We start from the raw sequence: 23,718 nt of genomic DNA, 5'->3' as shown, positions 1-23,718 counted from the left end.
ATATATATATATATATATATATATATATATATCCGATTATTTTACCATGTAGTATATGGAGTATTATTGCTATTATATTTAGTTCTAACTAAGTGAATCACCCACAAAGAAAGTTGAAATTTTTAAATACATGAAAGTAACAATTCATCAAAATTACGTTTGGAGTGAATTCTTTTGTCCATCCTAGGATTATCATATATTAGCTCATTAAAATTTTTTATAGCATTAATCTTAGTTCACATGCACAATACATGCACTATGGGCATCAAAGTTAATACCAACGATTTTAATTTTATAATTAGCACAATATTAGGTCGTTTCAAATAATAATATTAATGAGATAGACTAAAAATTAATTTCTTAATATATCTATATCTATATTCTATAATCTATAATCTATAATCTATATCTATATCTTTATCTATATCTATATCTATAATCTATAATCTATAATATACAATATATTTAAAGTGTGAAGGGCCTTAAAAATATCGTTTACACTTTTTGCCTTCTATTAAAAGTCTTTGCTTTAGTTAAAATCGTCTTTTTACTATTTTTTCAATATTTAATAGTTAACAATTAATTAAATATATTTATGCTAAATCTTTCCTTGTTAGAAGTTATCAGAATTAATGACAACTAATATTTTTTTTATTAAGTTAAGAATCTAAATCAACTAAATTTAATTTTAAGAAGATTTAAAAAGTCTATAAATATATATCTATAATATATTAAATCCATTAACCACTTGAAATTTCTGATGGTAAAATATATACGTGCTTACAATAAAATATATGTTTTAAACTTTTTGCACTTTATTAAAAACTTTCGTAATAGATAAAATCGTCTAATTTTAAATAATCCGAAGTTACACGTGCGAGGCACATGCAACATATATATACTAGATATTGATAGGTCTGTACTAACACGGGCTCCATATATGTTACTTTTTTGTCTATATTCATGTGACACAAATATAATTAAAATAATCAATCATTAAATAGCTTAAGTTTTTAATTATTGTTATTCATATTTTTCTTTTATTTCAATTTAAGTAACACTGATATAATTTCAAGAGTTAGCCAAATATTTTAAATTTTTTAAGTTGTTAATTATGTGATTTATAATGTTTTTAAATATATGTATATACTAGTTTAATCACACGTGTCTTGCACGTCTAATGTTTGATTGTATACAAGAACCAATATCCATGACGAAAGAAAAATAATTTGGTAGAAGAACAAACATCGATGGTGAAGGAAAAAATATTAAGATTTCCTTGTTATTTGAAGGAAAACAAATATCTTGAAAAAAAAAATTGAGAATTCACCAAAGGAAAAAAGGTGTTCGGGATTAGAAGCATAACTCAAAATTTCACGATATTGGTATTTTCTATCTCTATGTATAAGAGAGTTCTATTGGGTTTGAAATTGACAGGCCGTCATGCGGAAGTTTATAATTTACAAATCATAGCGGACATAATTCAGACGACACATAAAACAATGTTAAAAAAACTATATTATTGATGTGGTTTGGCCGATTGGTCTACATATAAAAAAACTACTATGAAAAACATAAAATCTATTGGGAGAAATCTCCCTTTAAACAAAGACTCTTTAATGACTACATTGAGGATGCTATTGTGTTATAGTATGAGGTTTTTTTTCTATTTATAGATGTCCAAAACCTTTCCTCGAAAAAAGAGGTTAGCCAAATATGGAAAAGAGTTATATTTTGCTTTTAGGAAAAATAAAATTAATTCTGGTTACTTTTATTTTCCTTCCAAGAAAAAGTAAAACTTAATTTTGATAAAAAAAATCAGGGCAAAAATCCTAACAAGTCCTAAATAAAAAAAATAATATACAATATTAATTGGTTTGAAAGTCCTAAATTACATAACTCGAATAAGAAAAAATTAATATATTATTTTAGTTGGTTTCAAACCCTTAATTATTAGGAAAATAATTTAATTAGGTTTTCCAAACAACAAAAACAGGTAAGAAATAAATTTAATAACATATTTGGCTGGTTTTAATTTATTATTTGTCAATATTAGAATAATAATACGTTTTTTACTTTTTTTTTTCTTTCTTTCTTTTTCCCTTTTTGAACTTTTCTTATTTTTTACTTTTCTTTAATAGGAAGTTAGGCATTAACATGTATTTCTTGTTTAGCCGGAAAAAAGTGTATTTGTTTATTTCTTTTTTAGCCGAAAAAAATGTAGTACTTTTCAATTTTCTCTCCTCCTCTTATAGTATATTTTAGAAATCTATAAATATTAATTTTCTTAATAATTTATACCATATATTTTAGTACTCTTTAATTTATAAAACTTACCTTATGTTTTGGAACTCTTTATTTTAAAATATAATAAATATAATTAAGTAATAATTTTAAAAGAGTAAAAAAATAATTTTATCTATTGCATAGTATTTTAATGAAGGGTAAAAATTTTAAATCACTTTTCTAAGGTCTTCACACTTTTAATATATTATATAGATAGACATAGATGTATGTATGTATATATATAACCATATTAATTACAAATATATGTTCATGAATTAATATATTTTTAAGAAACAACATATATCTTAAATATCTAATAAATATTTGTCAAATGCTATTTTTGTTTTAAAAACTTAATCTAATTGTATAATTGTACTCATGCAACCAAACAATACGTTGTAATTACATTATGACAAATAAACAGGTCATCATAATTACTATTTTGTGTAATTACTAGATGTGTAATTACAATTCCCAAAAAATGTCAAATTCTTTAATTTAATAATTCATATAATATGTTTAACATTATTATATTCAAAATTCTACCTTTCAATTTATATTTATTCTTTTCTCTAATGTGTTTTATAAAATATTGTATTTTATATTTTAATATTTCTTTTGTTTGAATTTGTATATTTAGTTTCACATAGCACATTTGAAGCCACAAAATTTAAAAGACAACAGTACATTAAACACAAATTTAATTTAATACTATAAGATTCAAAAGTCTATAATTTTTTAAAAAAGAATTTGTGTCCAATCAAATTAAACTGAGTTGGAGAACAACTCTTTAATTTTAATATTTCGTATGATATTTAAAATTACCATTATCCAAAAATCCACCTTATTTAAAAGAGAGAAGGGGGAGAGAGATGAAAATAGTTATAAACCTGCATTCTCCAAAAAAGATCGCTGCATGGCTTGACTTTATGATGATTGTTCCAAAATTGTTGACGAGTCTCTTCGATCTCTGCTCGTTCTTCTATCATTCCCGCATTTGGGTCAAACTCCCATGTTTGTCGTCCGACGTAGTTATTTATGCTATACAAATATGGACCATCTTGTCCTTTTGCAATTTTCAACTTCCACATTCTTAAATTCTTTCTTATATTCACGAGGCGAGAAAAGAGCATAAATGGTCCCTTATCTATAGGAATAGGTCTAAAATAGTCACTTAAATATAAACTAATCAGTTTTAGTCCTTTAACTATTCAAAAACTTATGAAGTTTGACCTTTGTATATTTTTATACACACAACTGGCGTTGATACTAACAGAAATGCACACTTCCATTAGATTTTCTCCATCACTAATTCCTCCATTATTTCTCTCTTTTCGACACCTTTTCCTCGAATTTCTTTTGTTAGAAAATAGCTTAACACTAACAAAGACAATAACTTGGACATCGTAGTCAGTCTATCGAATTAACTCGATTTGGGAAAGTATGCTATCCACTTTCAAGCTGAGGATGTGAATAGTACTATTGTTAATTGATTGATCATGTGTTTTAGTTTTTTTTTAATCATTTCTTTGTTATTACATTTTCTCGGCATTATGAACATTTTTTAATAGCAGCACTAATTCTGTGGCAGAAAAAGTTTGAAGGTTGAACTAGATTTCAGTGCAAAAGTTAACGAGGTTATGCATCAAGTAGTTTCATGTTGGATAGACAACCTTCTAGTATCGTAAAAAAATATTTTGACGTTTTTTGTTACAGCTTGATGTTGTTTTTTGTGCAGTTTGTTGACATTTTTAATGCGAATTTTTGTGTAGTTTGGCACAGTTTTTGGTGCAGCTTGGTGATAGCTTGACCTAATTTTTTTGTGTAATTTGGTGACTTTTTGAGTATTTTAATGTTGTAATTTGGTCAAGTTTGATGCAAACTGCTGTTTTTTGTACTTTTAAGCTATTTGTTGACGAGAGGAAATTGAGGATAAGGTGTCCAAGAAAGAAACAATTGAGAAATCAGTGATAGAGAAAATCTAATGGAGGTATATGAATTCTCGTTAGTATAAATGATAGTTGTTTGTATAAGAATATACAAAGACCAAACTTGATAAATTTTTAGATAATTAAAGGACTAAAACCAATAAGTGTATATTTAAACGATTATATTAGACCTACTCCTATAGATGAGGATCCATTTATACCCTTTAGTGATATCAATGAGAATCTAGCATATGATATTGGTGTTACTTCAAACTATCGAAGGAATGAGGCAACAAAGTTATTATCGATGAAGAAAAATCAATTCAATATTCTTGGTCAATAATTATACCTCTTGTGAGGATAAGAGTCATAAGTTTTAGTTTATGGATTTCTTATCACTTATCTCGTCTACTTATTTTCGTTTCGATAAATTATTCAAACGTATTAACTGATATTTTTAAATACAAATATAGATCTGAGTCAAAACTATTAGATTTTTTAATATATATTTTAACTATTTCAATTTGTTTGATTTATTTTTCTTTTTTGTCTGTCTTAATAAGAATAATTTTTTTTCTTTTTAGCAACTCTTTAATTCCAACTTTCTACATGATATGCCTATTACCATAAAATTTAAGGGCATTTTGATATATTTATCATATCTTTAATTTAAGATCTCAGAATTCAAAATTCTTCAGCATTTTCTTAAACCACATGTCAGTTAAAACACCTTAATCTATTTAAAACGAAGAAAATAATTATATTGGCGGTTCTACCCTCTAGGTAGATTAAAACAATAATTTTTCATATATATCCGAAAAACTACTAAGGGATTGTTTGGTAGGGTGCATTAATAAAAATAATGCATGAATTAACTTTGTGTATTATTAATATTTTATTTATTATAGTTTTTTATTTTATGTATAATGAATGTTTGTGTTAGTTATACACTTTATTTGATATTAAGGAGTGTATTATTAATACATGAAGGGATCGTTTGGTAGGGTGTATAAGAATAATGCAAAATATGATGTATTAGTAATGTTTGTATTGACAATGCTTGTGTTAGTTATACTTGCATTAATTATGCTTGTAGTTTTTGTTATCCAATATTTGATTTGATGTATTAAAAATAACATGAATTACATAATTTCTGATTTTTTTTTTTTTTTACATAATACCCTCAATATATATGTTGAAAAAGATGCGAATTTTTTTTTTGAGGGATACTAGTGTCTTTAAGCATGTTAATACATGCATTAGATCAATTGCATTACCAATATCATGGATTTTGAGGTATTAATAATACACACCTCAATACACAATAGAGTGTATAACTAATGCAAACATTAGTTATGCATAGGGTAAAAGGATATACTAAATAAGGTACTACTAATACACATTAAACTAATGCATGCATTAACTTTTCAATACACTCTACCAAACGACCTCGAAATTCATGATATTAGCAATGTAAAAGATTTTAATGCATACATTAGTACGGTTAAAGGCACAATTGTCCATCAAAATCTTTTTTACCATATTTATTTAGGAAAACTGTTTTTTTTTTTGGTAAATCAGTATTATCTTTTAAAAAATTATTAATTTATGTTATTTTTAATATATCAAATCAAATATTATAGAAGAAAAATGTAAACATAATTAACGCAAGTTTTACTAATACATTATATTCTCCAATATTCTAATACAATTTGATATACCAAATAAGCACTAAAAGGCTGTAAAAGCTATTAGATTCATGCAAAGTAAAGATGAAGTAATCACAAAAATTGTTTTACAAAAAAAAAATGGAGAGAGAGAAAAGACTCACCAAGTTTGGTCGGCTGAAAGAGAAGATATTATGATTATGTGGAAGAAATGAGTGATCTATGCAACTATTTATACAAATTAAGGGTGTGTTTGGTACGAAGGAAAATGTTTTTCATGAAAAATATTTTTCTAGAAAATGTTTTTCATGAAAATGTTTTTCTAGAAAATGTTTTTCTGAAAAATAAGTTGACTTCTTACTTGTTTTCTTATATTTGGTTGGTGGATGAAAAATATTTTTTAGTATTTGGTTGGTGAATGAGAAAATATTTTTCAAAAAATACATTTTCGTGTTTAATTAAAGTGTAAAAATTACATTTTAGAATGCTTTTTTAAAAAATAAATTTTAAAAAACAGTTAAATCCTATTTTGGGAAGGGATTGGTAGGCTGGTGGATGGGGTGCCAGAATAGGTAGTAGAGGTGAGTAAGAAGAAGTTTTGAATTTATTTTGTTAAAAAAAATTTAAAAAAATTAGCGGGAGAGAGTGGGGGGTTAGTAGGAGCTGGAGGTCAGGGTAGGGGAGTGAGGGGGGAGGAGGAAGAAAAAAATTAATTTTTTTTTTTAAATTTAAAAAATTTAATTTTATTTTTTTTGAGGTTGGGGGAGAGGGACTGGGTAGGGATGGGAGAGGGGACCGGTAAGGGGGGGGGGAGGGTAGGGGTGTGAGGTAAGAGAAAAGTTTAAATTTTTTAATAAAATATACTTATTGTTTTAGAAGGGGTTGGTAGGAGTAGGGGTGGGGTGGGGATAGGGGATGAACTAAGAATTTTTTTTGAAATACTTCTTAAAACAATTGAATTTTGTGAGTGTGGATGGGGTAGGGGGTGGGATGGGGATGGGGATGGGGTAGGGGTGGTGTCGGGGTGATAGGGTATTGGAATGGGGGTGGGGTAGATGATTTTGAGAATTATATGAACATTTCAACTTTAAAGTGAGGTTAAAAGAGAGTTTTGAAAAATGTTTTCCTTACTTTTTGGAGGAAAGTTATTTTTAAATTTAAAGAAAATAAGTTGGTTTGAAAAATATTTTTTAAAATATATAAGCTAATCAAACATAAGAAAACTGAAAAACATTTTCTAAAAAATGTTTTCATTCATACCAAACACACCCTATGAACAGTTTGTTTTTTTTCTAGGTAATTACGTCAATTTTTTGACCTTTCTCAAATTTTACGTCATTCTAGTGTATGAAATTCCTTTTTTATTTTATCTTGAGTTTTGTAACTTTTATTTTAATTTAGTACTCCCTCCGTTTAAAAAAGAATGACATACTTTCCTTTTTAGTCTGTTTAAAAAAGAATAATTCCTTTCATTTTTTGGAAGTAGTTTAATTTCAATTTTTCACATGGCATATTTTAGACCATAAGATTAAAAGACATTTTGGTACATTTGACATAACTTTAATTTAAGACCACAAGATTCAAAAGTCTTCTTTATTTTCTTAAATTTTGTGTCAAATCAAAGTAGGACATTCTTTTTGAGGAAGTAAATTTTATTGTCAAAAAGAACGGAATAGTGACATTCGTTAGAGCACTAAGATAAGGGGAGGTCATTTTCTAGAACATAAGGAAATTTTGGGCACAAAGGTGTCTTTCCATCTTATACTTTCATTAGTTGAATTCGTCATGTTTGACGTTTGAAAGATAGAAGTCTACAAATTTCATGTTTAATTGTGATAATGATATTTTTGGTCCTTTGAATAACATTGTTCCTTTATAAAAAAGCTGAAAAAACAAAAAAAATGCTTGGGATTAACTCATTGTTTGGGTATTAGAAGAGGCGGAGGTATATCGAAAAATATTTAGGGGAGATGATTACACAGTACATTATGACATACATATGACTAATTTATCAAGGACGGGACCTTAGATAGAAGGATGTTGAGATTAAAAATTTGTAGGTAATTCAGTATTATCTAATTTTTCTTATCAGTATTTTTGTTATTACTTCCCTACTGTTTTATATATCCGACAATTCTACTGTTACCTTTTGTTTCCTTTCGTGCAGTTACTGTATTATTTCTTCTTCTTATTATCTCTTTCACTTTATATTTAGCATGACTTCTTCACTGGTGTATTTCTTTTCAATACTTGATGTTTATATGCTTTACTTGAGTCAAAGATATTAGAGCTAAGGTGTTGATGTGAATGAAAAATGAAGAAAGATTTAACGCCAAGTTCATTTTAAATAAAAACTTTCTCCCCCATTGGTGGTGGAAAGGCAGACTAGTGCGCTTATATTTAGAATCATATCTTCCAGCTAATTAACAATTGAGAAGAAAGTCTCTTCTTGCAGTGCCATTGTCATTGCTTGGCTTTGGCTTCGGCTTCGACCAATTCATGCAAAATTTGCAGCAACAGACGTACCTGTTCTTAATAGGAAACTTTCACACCTTTTCAATTCGATTTTAGCTATAAATATAGAGGCTCATCCTTATTTTTCAACAATGATTTTTTGAATCTCTTCTGCATATTTTGTTGTTTTTCAGGTACAATCTATATTTACAATATGAACTTCAATAGTAAGTTCAAGAACAACAAAGAAGTTCAAACTATTTTATGATTTTTTTTTTAGAAAAATCATAAGAAATAGATGAAGAAAGAAAGAATTAAGTCCACCGAATTCATGATTTGTTCATAAAAAATTTATTCCTCTCAAGTACCTAAGGTTAATGGCATATATCTTTCCAAGATAAAATGATTTGCTTCAGCAAATAGCGATATCTCAAATTTGTCAAACTATGAATTCGCTCAACGATTTGTAAATCACATTTGTGTTTTTCAAGAAGAAGAGACTATATTTTACTTTAAAATTTCATGTCTTTACTTGAGAAAAAAATCAGATATTTATAGCCAAAAGGCGGTGTTTCAAAAAAGAGGTGATGGTTCTTAAAAAGATGCACTATTTTGAACCGTTGTCGATCTGCGGATCCTATTTGCGTCCGCAAATAGGCCACATGAGGCCCCAGGTTGGCTTCAGTCAAAAACCAGAATGTCGACCTTGACCTGTGCTAGCATCTGCGGAGCCAGATGCGCCTGCAGATCACCACCTGTGCCCGCAGGTCTCTATTTCATTTTCAAACAGTACCTCAAAGGGTTGCGTCCATTCGAGGTGTGTTGTGACATGCGTCCACACTTTCTTATGTGCATCCACAAATGGAGAAATTTCAGCTTGGATTTTGGATCACTAACTCTCAAGTTTTAAATAAATTTTGTACTAAAAGATAATCTCTCAATCGATCATTTGACAAATCCAAAGTCAAAGTTGAGTTGAGCGAGCGATGATGATGATAGTGCAAGGTTTGTCTTATTGTTGTCTCACTACCCTCATGAAGGCATATTTCTATATTTAAGGATGGAGAAGTTCCTTTCTCCCCCCCAATGTGAGAGAATACTTCTTTCTTAAAGTGAAAACTCGATTCACTTTTCCTCCATTTTTCATTCACATTTCATCACTTAATACCCAACAATCTCCGACATGAATGGGAAATGACCATTTCATCAAAAATATACGGACAAGTGTGTGATCTAAAAGAAAAAACTAATTGTATGTGGATAAGTAGGTTTTCCTTTGGACTTTTCATAGTGAACTTGCATCGGATGCACTCGGTCAATAAGTAGATGGAATATCTTTAAACTATCGAACTTTTGTGTACACTTAAAAAATACATAATCAGTCTTTTACCATTTATGATTCTCACGATTTTGTTCGTTTCATGAGAGCTTAGAGAATAGGACTTAACTAAGTTTCTACTTAAATGACTTCCACTTCACCCTCACATAGGTGATTCCTAAACGTCTAATCCTATAGATCAAACTATTTGGTCAAACCTGTCAAACATAAAAACCATTAAAAAGCTTTAATCCATAAGCCTTATCCTTGTTTTCTGAACATTGTCATCATCATAAGAACAAATTGAGTTAATTGGCAATGTTGAATTGTTAGTCACAACTTAATTTGATCTTCTTGAACCTAGATCTTGGGATCTTCAGTCCTCTAGGTAGAGTTACCACCATGATGACTTGTCCTAGGCCATAAACTCATTTCCTTTGATGATCTCGCAACTTTCTCTCTAGTTAGGCCTTTTGTAAGTAGATCCGGCACATTATCATTTGGCTTCACATAGTCAATCGTGATAAATCCACTAGAGAGTAGTTCCCTAATAGTATTATGTCTCTGTCTTTTATAACAAAATTTAGCGTTATACATCATGTTTCCTTCCCTATCTATTGTCGATTGACTACAAAGTATATGTAAACTGGTGTCAAAGGTTAAGGCCAATAAGGAATATCTTTTAAGAAATTCCAAAGCCATTCAGCTTCTTCATCGATTTTATCTAATGCGGCAAAATTAGATTACATTGTAGAGCGGTCAATTCATGTCTATTTGGATGAATTTCAAAAGATTGTTCCTCAATCGAGAGTAAATACATATCCACTCGTGAATTTATTTTATTTGATTCGGCAATTCAATTTGTATCACTATATCCGTCAATTACCATTGGATATTTGTTATAATGCAAAGAATAATCTTGAGTTTGTTTGAGATATCCCAAAATCTTTTCACTGTCATCTAGGGAGTTTGATTGGAATTACTCGTGTGTCGACTTAATTTACTAATAACACATGTTATGTCTGATAACATACAAGTCATGATATACATCAAAATTTTCAACACTCTTGTATAGTCCAATTGTCAGTCATTTTCACCTTCATTCTTTTGAAGTGCAAAACTCACATCTAATAAAGTCTTGGCAATATTGAAATCTAAATATTTGAATTTTTCAACTAACATTTCATTATAATGAGATTTTAACAATGCCAATTCTTGTGGAGTTTTATAAATTCTTATCCCTAAGATCACATCAACAACTTTAAGTTCTTTCATATCAAATTTATTTTTTAGCTTTCGTTTAGTAGCATTTATGTCAGAAATGTCTCTCCTGATGATCAAATGTCATCCACATACAAACAAACAGTGACTTTGTGATTTGGATTGTCTTTAATGTAAACACATTCATCAAATTCATTTATCTTGAATTCGTTTACTAACGTAGTTTGGTCAAACTTTCATGTCACTATTTGGGTACTTACTTTAGTCCATAAGTGACTTAACAAGTTTACACACTTTTTTTCTTTATCAGGAACCAAAAACTCTTAGGTTATTCCATGTAAATTTCTTTCCCCAATTCTATATTTAAGAAAGTTTTTTTCACATATATTTGATAGATTTCAAGACCATATAACGTAGCTAACGCAACCAACATCTGAATCGACGCTATCCTTGTTACTGGCAAGTATAGGTCGAAATAATCAAGGCCTTCTTTTTATCTAAAATTTTTCCCAACAAGTCTTATCTTGTATTTGTCAATAGTACCATCAACTTTCATTTTTCTTTTGAAAATTCATTTTGAACCTAAAGGTTTATTTTCTGGAGGAAAATCAACCAACTCCCAAGTATTGTTGATCTTGATTGAATCAATCTCACTCAGCCTTTTTTCAAAAGGATAAGTCTGGAAAAGATATTGCATTTTTGAATGTTTGAGGCTCATTTTTTAGAAGAAATGTTACAAGATCTGATTTGAAGAAAGTTGATGTCCTTTGACTTTTCTACGGCTTGGATTATGTTCATCAAGTACATGCTCTCTTGGATCACCCCTAGGTCATTTATACTATTCATTAGACGGCTCATGTCTAGTTTTATACGAATAAATATATTTAAAAAACTCAGCGTTATCTCATTCAACCAATATATTATCATGGATATCCGAATGGTTGGATTTATGAATCAAAAAACAATATGTTTTACTATTTGTAATATATCCGATGAAAACACAATCCATAGTCTTCATCTTTATTTTCACCTTTTTGGGTATAGGAACTTGGAATTTGGCTAAAGACTCCCACAATTTGAAATATTTCAAGTTCAGTCTCCTTCTTGTCTATTTCTCATGTGGAATAGATTGTGTCTTGCTATAGGACACTCTATTGAATATTCGGTTTGTTTTAAGGATAGCTTGTCCCCACAAGTTTTATGGTAAACCTGAACTTTTAGTAAGACATTCATCTATTTCTTCAATGTTTGATTTTTTTTCTGCAATTTCATTTGATAGAGGTGAATACGGGGCAGTAGTTTGATGGACAATTCTATTTTTCAAACATATCTTTCCTAGAGGATATTCATAATCGTCACCCCCAATGCTTCTTATCATTTTAATCTTTTTATGTAACTGATTTTCAGCTTTAATTTTATATTGTCTAAATGCTTCTATTATTTTATTCGTACTATTCAGAAAATAAATATAACAATATCTAGTGAAATTTTCATTAGAAGTTATGAAATACTTTTTCCATCACGAGAAGGTGTTGTAACGCCCCGAGTCTGGTACCCCGGATGCTACACGGTGCTAATAATCCTGAAGGACCACTAGCTAACCTATGACTGATATGTAACTGAGCACTGGATAATAGTAATATTGTAATAACAATATAACTAAAATAAATGCAGAAATCTGGCATAAAACTTGCCATAAGGTTCAAATACTAACAATACTGAATAAAACAACGTCTGAAAAAGGTATGATAATACCAAGACTGAAATAACTGTCTAAACATGCTATAGTCTGAAAGCCTCTAAACTGTCTGAATAAGGAGTTGATGGGACATATCCCTAACTAACTCCATCTACTGAAAATGACTAAGTACTGAAATACTGAAAGAATGAAATAATCATGTCCTCAAAATATTAGGACTCACTACTAACTCTGACTGCTGATATCTGAGCTGCTAAGCACGATCGGGAACCTGAGCGTCCGAACCTATGGTATAAAATACCATAGCGTAAAAAAAAATTATGCGTCAGTACGAGTGAATGTACTGGTACGCAAAGTGAGGTAAGGCTGGATGCAAGGGTTCATATGTATGAACTATACTAACTAGATAACATGAACATGATTTCGTGAGGATACATGCATGAATACATAACTGTAACTGAAATCATAAGGATTCTGAATACATGAATTACTGATAACATGGATTACTGGTAACTGATATACTTGATAACTGGGTGACTGTATCTGGTAGAACTGATTCTAATAGAACTAGCTGAGTTCTGTACTGAACTGAGTGACTGTATCTGACAGTCCTGAAATCTGTAGAACTATCTAAGTTTTTTACTGAAGACTGAGACTGCGACTGCGACTGTGGGAGGTATTCATCTAACTGACATGCCCCAAATAAGATATTATAGCTGAGTTGGGGTCTAATCTGTAACCCTAATTGGAAGGGTGTCAATACTGTGCTACTAGTAAGAACAAGCTGTGAGTGACCCTTATCTAACAGGTACTTTAACAAGAATTGTGGGACCCTCATCTGACAGGTTAAGCCACCCCATCAACCCTCATCTGACCAATTTTGATGTCTCAACCTATACTGGCTACGTAGTTTTGGAACGCAAGGACTGCTTCTAAGAATCATTCCCTCTACTAGCAAGTGAGTTTCCATCCTTGGGTTCACTCGGTGTTGAATTCTACTTCCAACTGAATAGACACTGAACTGAGTATACTGGACTGAGTTCACTGAATTTTGTTGACTGATGGAATATTATTGAATTCTGTTTACTGACTGAGTTACTGAGGACTGAACTAAATACTACTGAGTTTTCCTGAATTCTGAGACTAACTGAATTCTATTGATCGTGGCTTGACTGAGGTTATCTTGAAAACTGACATTGGCTCTAGCCACACAGCTAAATTGTCGGGTATTAAATACCCCAGAACTCGTAGCATTAAGATAAATGAGACATGACACTATTTGAACACATGACCATAGTCAACAATTCATAATACTATCATTGAGGGATTTCATGAAGCATTCACAAGTCATAAGCTTACACATGAATGGGAATACATGCTAACGTAATATAATTTCACAACTCCATACTTATGAGCATTCCACCAAATCATTACAATACATAACTTTAACATGGGAGTCATTTTGAACATGTGGGTACATCATGAATTCATCATTGAGATAATAAATAGGTCATTATACACAATTCTTATTCACTTAGGCATTTTTTACAAACACATGGAAGGCATAACCTTTTCTAGGGCATAAATCAACAACTAATACATCATGGCTATATCAAGCACTTCAAATTTAAGGATTTCAATCCACATACTAACATAAAGTCATGAGAATTCAATAAAGATTTAATCTTGGAAATCATATCATAACATAAACATGTGTACAATCAAACCCACAACATGAAATTCAAAATTCATATTTTGAAAAGGGTTTCTTGAGCTCCAAGGGTAGAAGGGACCCCTGGATGAACACTTTACATACCTTCGTAGATAATTTCTTGAAGGTTAATGGAGGAATTCTTGAGTTCTTGATTTGAAATTAATCTCCTAGTGTTTCTTGTTCTTGAGCAATTGTGAAATAATGAATGCATTTAGACAAAGGAGGGCTAAATTTCATATTATAACGGCTGAAGGTCGGGGGGAAAATGACCTAATTACCCTTAAGGATACAGTCATTTAATGACTAGAACTGGGCACTAACGCATTTGGCGATGCGGAACATCGATGCCATTGACGCGATACTTGATGCGTCGCTCTATGATCGCATCGTGTCTTAGTACTTTTGACTGGCAACCTAGAACAATATTAACCAACACGATGGGCGACGCGGCGTGCCAAGATTGCATTGGTCCACTATTTTAGGACTCCAAACGTGGTCTAAACGAGGTCTGAAAAATCCAAAACTTATCCGAGAACACCTATTGACCTTTTTGATCATGAATTAACAAAATATAGACCCTTAAAGAACATTAAGGTTGCGAAATGAGACTGACAACTCTCCAAGGCTAAAAATAAACTAAGTCTGAAAACTTAGCTAAAATTTTCTAGTTGGGACCCCTTGACAAGCTTAAAGGACTGAATTAAGCTAGGAATTTCGCGGGGTCTAACAATATCTCCCCCCTGGGAACATTCATCCTTGAATGAGACTGACTGAGATGGGAGAAATGATAAGCTGAAGTACATACTGAACATGAACAACTGAAACATGATTACATGACTGACATTGCTGATTTACTGAGATTCATACTGAGCATGCATATTTGATGCATGATTTCCTGACTAGCTGCTACATGAATGCATAACTGGGAGTACTAATAAGCTGATCATGAATATCTAATGCATGAATACATGACTGAACTGACTCATGAACATGCTACGAAACCTGCAATGGTAAAGGATACCAAGTTTGAAATGGAAAACTGAGCATGAAACTGAATACCACATTTGTAACTGAAATCTGAACATGAAATAAAATAAGCTTAAGGAAAGCCATTACGTTGATCTGAGTCTGAATTAGTGGAGAAGAGGTGAGGATACTTGGTATGTTTGTCTACTTCTACTTCCCAAGTAACTCCCTCAACGGACTGATTTCGCCAAATAACTTTGACTAGAGGGACTTCTTTGTTCCTCAGTCTGCGGGTCTAGTAGTCAAGGATTTCAACTGGAATTTCTTCGTAAGAGAGACTGTTCTAAATATCTACGCCCTCAACAAGGTCTATAACTGCTGGGTCACCTATGCACTTCTTAAGCAAGGAGACATGGAACACTGGATGCACTGAAGCTAGATCTGAATGAATTTTGAAGGGACCGACATATCAGGGACTAAGCTTTTGCTTCTTGCCGAACCTATTCACTCCCTTACTGGGAGAGATTTTCAGGTACACACAATCACTAATCTCGAACTTGAGATCCTTTCTATGCACATCTGCGTACACTTTCTGTCGGCTTTGAGCTATTTTGAGCCTCTCTTTAATTAACTAAACTTTCTCTGAGGTATCGAAGACCAAGTCAAGCCCTACCACTGTGGCCTCACCGACTTCGAATCAACCGATTGGATATATACATCTCCTACCATAGAGAGCTTCAAATGAAGCCATTTGAATACTGGAATAATAGTTGTTATTGTAATACAAAGTCACTCAAAGGCAAGTGGTCATCCCAATTACCCTTAAAGTTAATTGCACATGCTCACAACATATCTTCTAAAGTCTAGATGATCCTTTCTGCTTGACCATTGGTCTAAGGATGAAAGGCTCTACTGAGTTAAACTCGAGTACTAAGATCCTTTTTGAATGCTTTCCAGAAATGAAAGGTGAACTGGGTACCTCTATCTGAGATAATAGACAACGAAACACTGAGCAATCTGACCAACTCTTTGATGTAGAGTTTAGCGTTATCCTCAATTGAATAAAAGGTATGGACAGGATAAAAATAAGCTGATTTGGTCATTCTGTCTATAATGACCTAGAATAAATCATGCTGACAATGAGTACGAGGTAAACCCATCACAAAGTCCATTTTTACTTCTTCCCACTTCCAAGTAGGAATACTAAACTTCTACATGGACCCACTTGGCTTCTGATGCTCAATCTTAACTTCCTAACATATTGAGCACTTAGCCACAAACTCTGTAATATCTCTTTTTATCCCACTCCTACATCTTGGTGGCCCCTGGATGAATATAGTAACGCGCACCATGAATTTTTGCAAGAATTCACTGCCTTAAGTCATCAACACCTGGCACAAATAGATGACCCTGATAACGCAAAACACCATTTCCCCCTTAGGAGAAAACCTCTACCTTCTGGTCTTTAACTGAGTTCCTTAACTAGACTAAACTGGAATCTTTATCCTACTTTTCCTTCACCTCAAAAATTAGAGATGGTTTTGAACTGTTCTGAACCCACATACTACCTTCTGCTGAATCGACTAAGTGGAAACCTAGTCTGGCTAACTGATGAGTTTCATGGGTTAAATTCTCCTTACTGTTCTCAACATGAGAAACACTACCCATAGACATTCTACTGAGAGCATAAGCCACTACATTGGCCTTGCCCAGATGATAAAGGAAACTCATGTCATAATCCTTCAAGAGCTCTAACCACCTTTTCTGATGGAGGTTAAGATCTTTCTGTGAGAACATGTACTGGCGGATTTTGTAATCTATGAACACATCTACATGCACCCCATACAAGTAGTGCCTCCAAATCTTTAAGGCAAAGACTACTGCTACTAACTCAACATCATGAGTCAGATAATTCTTCTCATAGGGCTTAAGTTATCTGGAGGCGTAGGCTATGACCTTACCATACTTCTTAAGAACAAAACCAAACCTACCCTGGATGCATCGCAGTACATGACATACCTATCTGAACCATCTGGAAGAGTCAAAACTGGAGCTGAGGTGAGTCACGTTTTCAACTCCTGAAAACTCTTCTCGTATGAATCTAATGACTAAAATTTGACTTTCTTCTGAGTTAATCTGGATATAAGGGATGCAATAGATGAAAATCCCTCAACAAACTGCCTGTAATAGCCAGCCTAACCTAAGAAACTCCTAATATCTGATTGAGTGATGGGTCTAGGCCAATTTCTCACTGCCTCAGTCTTTTGAGGATCAACTCTAACGCCATCACCAGAAATGATATGACCAAGAAATGCTACTAACCTTAGCCAAAATTCGTACTTACTAAATTTGGTGAATAACTGATAATTTCTAAGGGTCTGCAATACTATTCTGAGATGGTCTGCATGATCATGCTCACTGTGGGAATAGACAAGAATGTCATATATAAAGACTATGACGAACATGTCCAAGTACTGCTTGAACACATGGTTCATCAAGTCCAAAAATTGCTGGGGCATTGGTAAGACCAAATGACATGACTAAGAATTCAAAGTGACCATACCAAGTACGGACGGCTATTTTTAGAATGTCACATTCTCTGACTCTGAGCTGATGATAGCCTGATCTGAGGTCTATCTTAGATAAGTAACTGGCACCCAAGAGTTGGTCAAACAAGTCATTAATTCTGGGAAGTAGATACTTGTTCTTGACTGTGACCTTATTGAGTTAACTGTAGTCTATGCACATTCTGAGAGAACCGTCTTTCTTTTGTACGAATAGAACTGGTTCACCCAGAGGGACACACTGGGTCTAATAAAACCCTTGTCTAGGATATTCTTCAACTGTTCTTTTAGTTCTATGAGTTCTGCTGGTGCCATTCTATTGGGCGGAATAGATATGGTCTAAGTATCTGGGAGAAGGTCTATATCGAAATCTATTTCCCTTTTGGGAGGAATTTTGGGAACACATCTGAATATTCATTCACCACTGGGACTGATTCAAGGCTGGGAGTTTTGGAACTAGTCCTTAACTCAAACAAGATGATTAGTCCTTAACTCGAACAAGATGACAGAAACATCCCTTAGATATCATTTTTCTTGCCCTTTGGTAGGAAATAAGCTGACCCCTGAAGGCTGAAGTATTACCCCTCTACTATAGGATAGGTTTATTCAAAAACTAAAACTGGATAATCCTATTTCTACAATCGACTGTGGTATAGTAGGAATAAAGCCAATCCATGCCAAGAATGACATCAAAATTAGTTATCTCTAATTCGACTAAGTCTACTGAAGTGACTTTCTGAGATACCATAATCGGATAGTTCTTGTATACCGTTGGGCTATGATAGATTTACCCACTGGGGTAGATACTAAAAAGGGATCTACTAGAATTTTTGGGACTGACTCCGAAATCAACTGCTATATAAGGAGTAACAAAAGACAAAGACGCTCCTGGATCTAGCAAAGCGTAAATATGCAAATGAAAGATCTGTAACATAAGGATAAATGCAAGGGTTCATATGCATGAACTATGCTGACTAGATAACATGAACATGACTACGTGAGGGTACATGCATGAATACATAACTATAACTGAAATCATAAGGATTCTGAATACATGGATTACTGATAACATGGATTAATGAAACTGATATACTTGATAACTGGGTGACTGTATCTGGCAGAACTAATTCTAATGGAACTAGATGAGTTTTGTACTGAAATGAGTGACTGTATCTGACAGTCCTAAAATCTGTAGAACAATCTGAGTTATTTACTAAATACTGAGACTGAGACTGTGGGGGGTAGTCATCTAATTGACATGCCCCAAAAAAGATATTATAGCTGAGTTGGGGTCTAATCTGTAACCCCAATTAGAAGGGTGTCAATACCGTGCCACTAGTAAGGACAAGATATGAGTGAACCTCATCTGTCAGGTACTCTAACGAGAATGATGGGACCCTCATCTGACAGGTTAAGCCACCTTATCAACCCTCATCTGATAGGTTTTGATGTCTCAACCTACGCTGGCTATGTAGTTCTGGAATGCAAGGACTGCTTCTAAGAATCATACCCCCTACTGGCAGGTGAGTTTCCATCCTTGGGTTCACTCAGTGCTGAATCCTACTCCCAACTGAATAGACACTGAACTGAGTATACTAGACTGAACTGGACTGAGTTTACTTAATTCTGTTGACTGATGGAATATTACTAAATTCTGTTAATAGACTGAGTTACTGAGGACTGAACTGAATACTAATGAGTTTTCCTAAATTCTGAGACTAACTGAATTCTACTGATCATGGCTTGACTAAGGTTATCTTGAAAACTCACATTGGCTCTAGGCATACAACTAAATTGTCAGGTATTAAATACCCCCAGGACTCGATAGCATGAAAATAAATGAGACATGACACTACTTGAACACATAACTATAGTCAACAATTCATAATACTATCATTGAGGAATTTCATGAAGCATTCGTAAGTCATAAGCTTACATATGAATGGGAATACAAGCTAATATAATATAATTTCACAACTCCATACTTATGAGCATTCCACCAAATCATTACAAGACACAGCTTTAGAATGGGAGTCATTTTGAACATGTGGGTACATTATGAATTCATCATTGAGATCACAAATAGGTCATAATACATAATTCTTATTCACTTAGGCATTTTTACAAACACATGGAAGGCATAACCTTTTCTAGGGCATGAAACAACAACTAATATATCATGGCTATATCAAGAACTTCAAATTTAAGGATTTCAATCCACATACTAACATAAATTCATGAGAATTCAACAAAGATTTAATCTTGGAAATTATATCATAACATAAACATGTGTACAATCAAACCCACAACATGGAATTCAAAATTCATATTTTGAAAAGGGTTTCTTGAGATACAAGGGTGGAAGGGACCGTTGGATGAGCACTTTACATACCTTAGTAGATAATTTTTTGAAGGTTAATGGAGGAATCCTTGAGTTTTTGATTTGAAATTAATCTCCTAGGGTTTCTTGTTCTTGAGCAATTGTGAAATAATGAATGTATTTAGCCAAAAGAGGGATAAATTTCATGTTATAAGGTCTGAAGTTCGGGGGAGAATGACCTAATTAACCTTAAGGACGTAGTCATTTATGACTAAAACTGGGCACTAACGCGTTTGGCGACGCGGCGCGTGGATGGCATCGACGCGATACTCGATGTGTCGCTCCATGATCGTGTCGTGTCTCAGTACTTTTGATTGGAAACCTGGTACAATATTAACCAACGTGATGGGTGACATGGCGCACCAAGATCATATTGGTCCACTATTTTGGGACTTCAAATGTGGTCTAAACGAGGTACGAAAAATTCAAAACTTGTCCAGGAACAACTATTGACCTTCCTAATCATGAATTAACAAAATATACACCCTTAAAGGACATTAAGGTCACAAAATGAGATTTTCAACTTTTCAAGGCTAAAAATAAACGAAGTCTGGAAACTTAGCTAGAATTTTCTAAGTCTGGGACCCCTTGAGAAACTTAAAGGACTGAATTAAGCTAGGAATTTTGTGGGTTCTTACAGGTGTAGACTTCATATCACAAATGTATGTGAAAATTAAGTCTAAGGTATTTAAATTTCTTTCAAAAGACTTATACGGATACTAATCATACTTAGATTCAACACATGTTTGACAATTTAATTTGCTGCACTCCAAAATTAGGTAAAACTTTCAAACTAATCAATTTTCACAAGATTTTATAACTGACATATCCTAAAAATTCATGTCTCTAATTGTTTGACTAAAGTAAGTAAGAAGAATCAGAATATTTACTCAATTCAATTGCCATTGCATTAATTGTAAAAAGGTCGTCGGTGAGGTAACATTTACCTACATATACTTCATCCTTAATTATTATAATTTTATTAGAACTAAATACACATTTGAATCCATTCTTAGTTAGAAGTGAAGTAGAAACTAAGTTCTTTTGCAACTTCAAAATATGAAGGACATTTTTTAGTGTTACCATCTTAATCGATATAATTTTCAAGTAAATCTTACATGTTCCTTCAATCTTTGAAGTAGCAGAGTTCGTCATAAATATCTTCTCATCAATTTGATCCAGAGTATATGGCGCAAATAGCTTTTCATTATAATACCCCACAAAATTCTAAGCTTAACTCAGTTCGTTAAAGCTTGAAAAGAGGTCCTAGACTTAGAATTTCAGCTGAGTGTTTACACTTAGAACTATTTTATCCTTCATAAGTTGGCAATATTATTTCATGATCCATACAACCTTTAAATATCTATTTTTAGGTTGATTCATGTTCAAGAATGTTGGTAGGTATCCCCAGACAAGTTTCAGATTTTTCGGATCTCGTTTGAATCAAGTTTGGGATTCCAAACCAGTAGATTGATGCGATCTCACCATGCCGCACCGACTATCACCTTGATAAATATTTTTTGCAGCTCCCAGTGTCAAATTCTAGTGAGCCGATATGGACTCAATGCGTCACGTCTGTCATAGCGTCGATCCGATCAGCGCGACACATCGGCCATAGCATTGATCCCATCGATGTGGCACGTCGGCCATAAACTCGATCCTATCGATGCGGCACATCGAGCTGCGCATCATTGGGCACATTTTCAGTCATTAAAAACCCACGTCCAGAGGGGTATTTAGGTCATTATCTCACCTATTTTCAGCCCCAAAATATAAAATCAGTTGACCCTAGAGGCTAAATTGCTCACTTTCTTTCAAAATCTCTCAAAGTTACTCAAGAAAAAACCCTAGGAATTTTAATTTCAAGAGCAAATATTCAAGAACAAACTATCTGTCTTTACAAATTTCAAGTATCAAGGTATGTGAAGTGTTCATTAAAGGGTTTCCTTCTACCCTTGGAGTTCAAGAAACTCTTATAAAACTTTAAGTTAATTGATTTCATGAATTTCATGTTGGATTTGAGTATGTTTATGATTGTGATGTTAATTGGGTTTCTAATCCATGGTTTATTACAAATTTCATGTGAAATTACTTAACATGTGTGTAGTATCATGTGAATTTATGTTAAAACTTTTGATTTCATAAATTAGGATTTGAAATCATGATGCCTATATGTTGATTAGTATTATGTGCATAGAATATGTTCCCCAAGTGTTTGATAAATTGCTCATGTGGATTAAATGGGAAAATCATGATATGCTAGCATATGTGCAAGCTTATTTCTTGCAAGTGTTTGATGAAATATCCCTATGAATGAGTTATAAACAATATAATACTTTCAAGATCATAATATGCTTTACTTTTCATGTTATCGAGTCCTGGGGGTATCTAATACCCAACAATCTAGCTGTTTACCTAGAATTACAGTAGCTTCAAAATAGTTTTAGTGATGTCATGCATAGTAGTATTCAGTCAGTACAGAACTAAGTATATCCTATCAGCCAATAGAATTTAGAATTCTTCATTAGTTATAGTACTCAATGAACTCAGTCCAGTTCAGTCAGTTAACACGAATATTAACAATCCCAGTTTAACCTAGTACAGTTTAGAAATCAGTTTAGTGTCTTTCAGTTAGGAGTAGGATTTAGCACCGAGCGAGTGCAGGGATGACGGCTTCCCCGTCAGAGAGGTAGAGTTGTTAGTAGTATTCCCTGTACTCCATAGCTACGTAGCCAGCGCAGGATAATGAGTCACCCATCAGACTAGGCTTGACTACCTCCCTGGGGTCACCCGTTAGATTAGGCTTGACTCCGTCCAGGGGTCACCCTTCAGTTGGGGTTGGTATCCTGGTTTTCCAGTGTTAGTACCCATGGCATGGTATTAGCACCATTCCAACTGGGGTCACAGGTTAGACCTCTATCAGCTCAGATTTGAGGCATGTCGGTTAGATGATTACCTCCCACAGTTTTAGTTTCAGTCTCAGTTTAGAACTTCGTTCAGTTCTGCAGAATCAGGACTATCAGACACAGTCACCCAACTCAGTATAAAACTCAGTTCAGTTCTATAAAATCATGACTGTCAAAAATAGTCACCCAACTATTAGTAATATAGTTATCAGTAAACTTAGATATTAGTCACTCAGTTATCAGAACTTAGTATCCAGTGTTACTATGATCTCAGACATAGTATATGTAGATAGGTGCACAGTATTGCATAATTAGTGTTTCATTAGTTTCTATTATACATGTACTCTCCTTCAGTTTAGTCAGATAATGTTCATGCATATGAACCTTTGCATATCAGTCTACCTCACTTAGCATACCAGTACATTCAAAATACTGATACATGCCTTTTCTTTATGCTATGATGTTTTATATCATAGGTTCAAATGCACGAGCTCCTGACCGTACTTAGCAGCCTGGACTATCAGTAGTGAGTCCTCATCTATAGAGGGCATATTTTATTTCAATTATCAGTTTATTAGTAGTTCAGTAGTTGGAGTTAGTTGGGGGCTAACCAAA

The 23,718-nt window shown here is 32.9% G+C and overlaps 1 protein-coding gene across 1 annotated transcript in view; it reads right to left on the bottom strand.

The window, feature by feature from the left end:
* The window catches only part of LOC107856119 (beta-amyrin synthase-like), a 37,044-nt gene extending 33,667 nt beyond the window's left edge, over positions 1–3,377 (bottom strand). The window contains 1 exon segment of the mRNA XM_047396480.1: positions 3,177–3,377. Coding sequence (XP_047252436.1) covers positions 3,177–3,377 — 201 coding nt within the window.
* Positions 3,378–23,718: the final 20,341 nt, after the last annotated feature.

Source organism: Capsicum annuum, chromosome 9, assembly GCF_002878395.1.
Source record: "Capsicum annuum cultivar UCD-10X-F1 chromosome 9, UCD10Xv1.1, whole genome shotgun sequence".
NCBI classification, from domain to species: Eukaryota; Viridiplantae; Streptophyta; class Magnoliopsida; order Solanales; family Solanaceae; genus Capsicum; species Capsicum annuum.
This window is presented reverse-complemented; position numbering and strand designations above follow the sequence as displayed.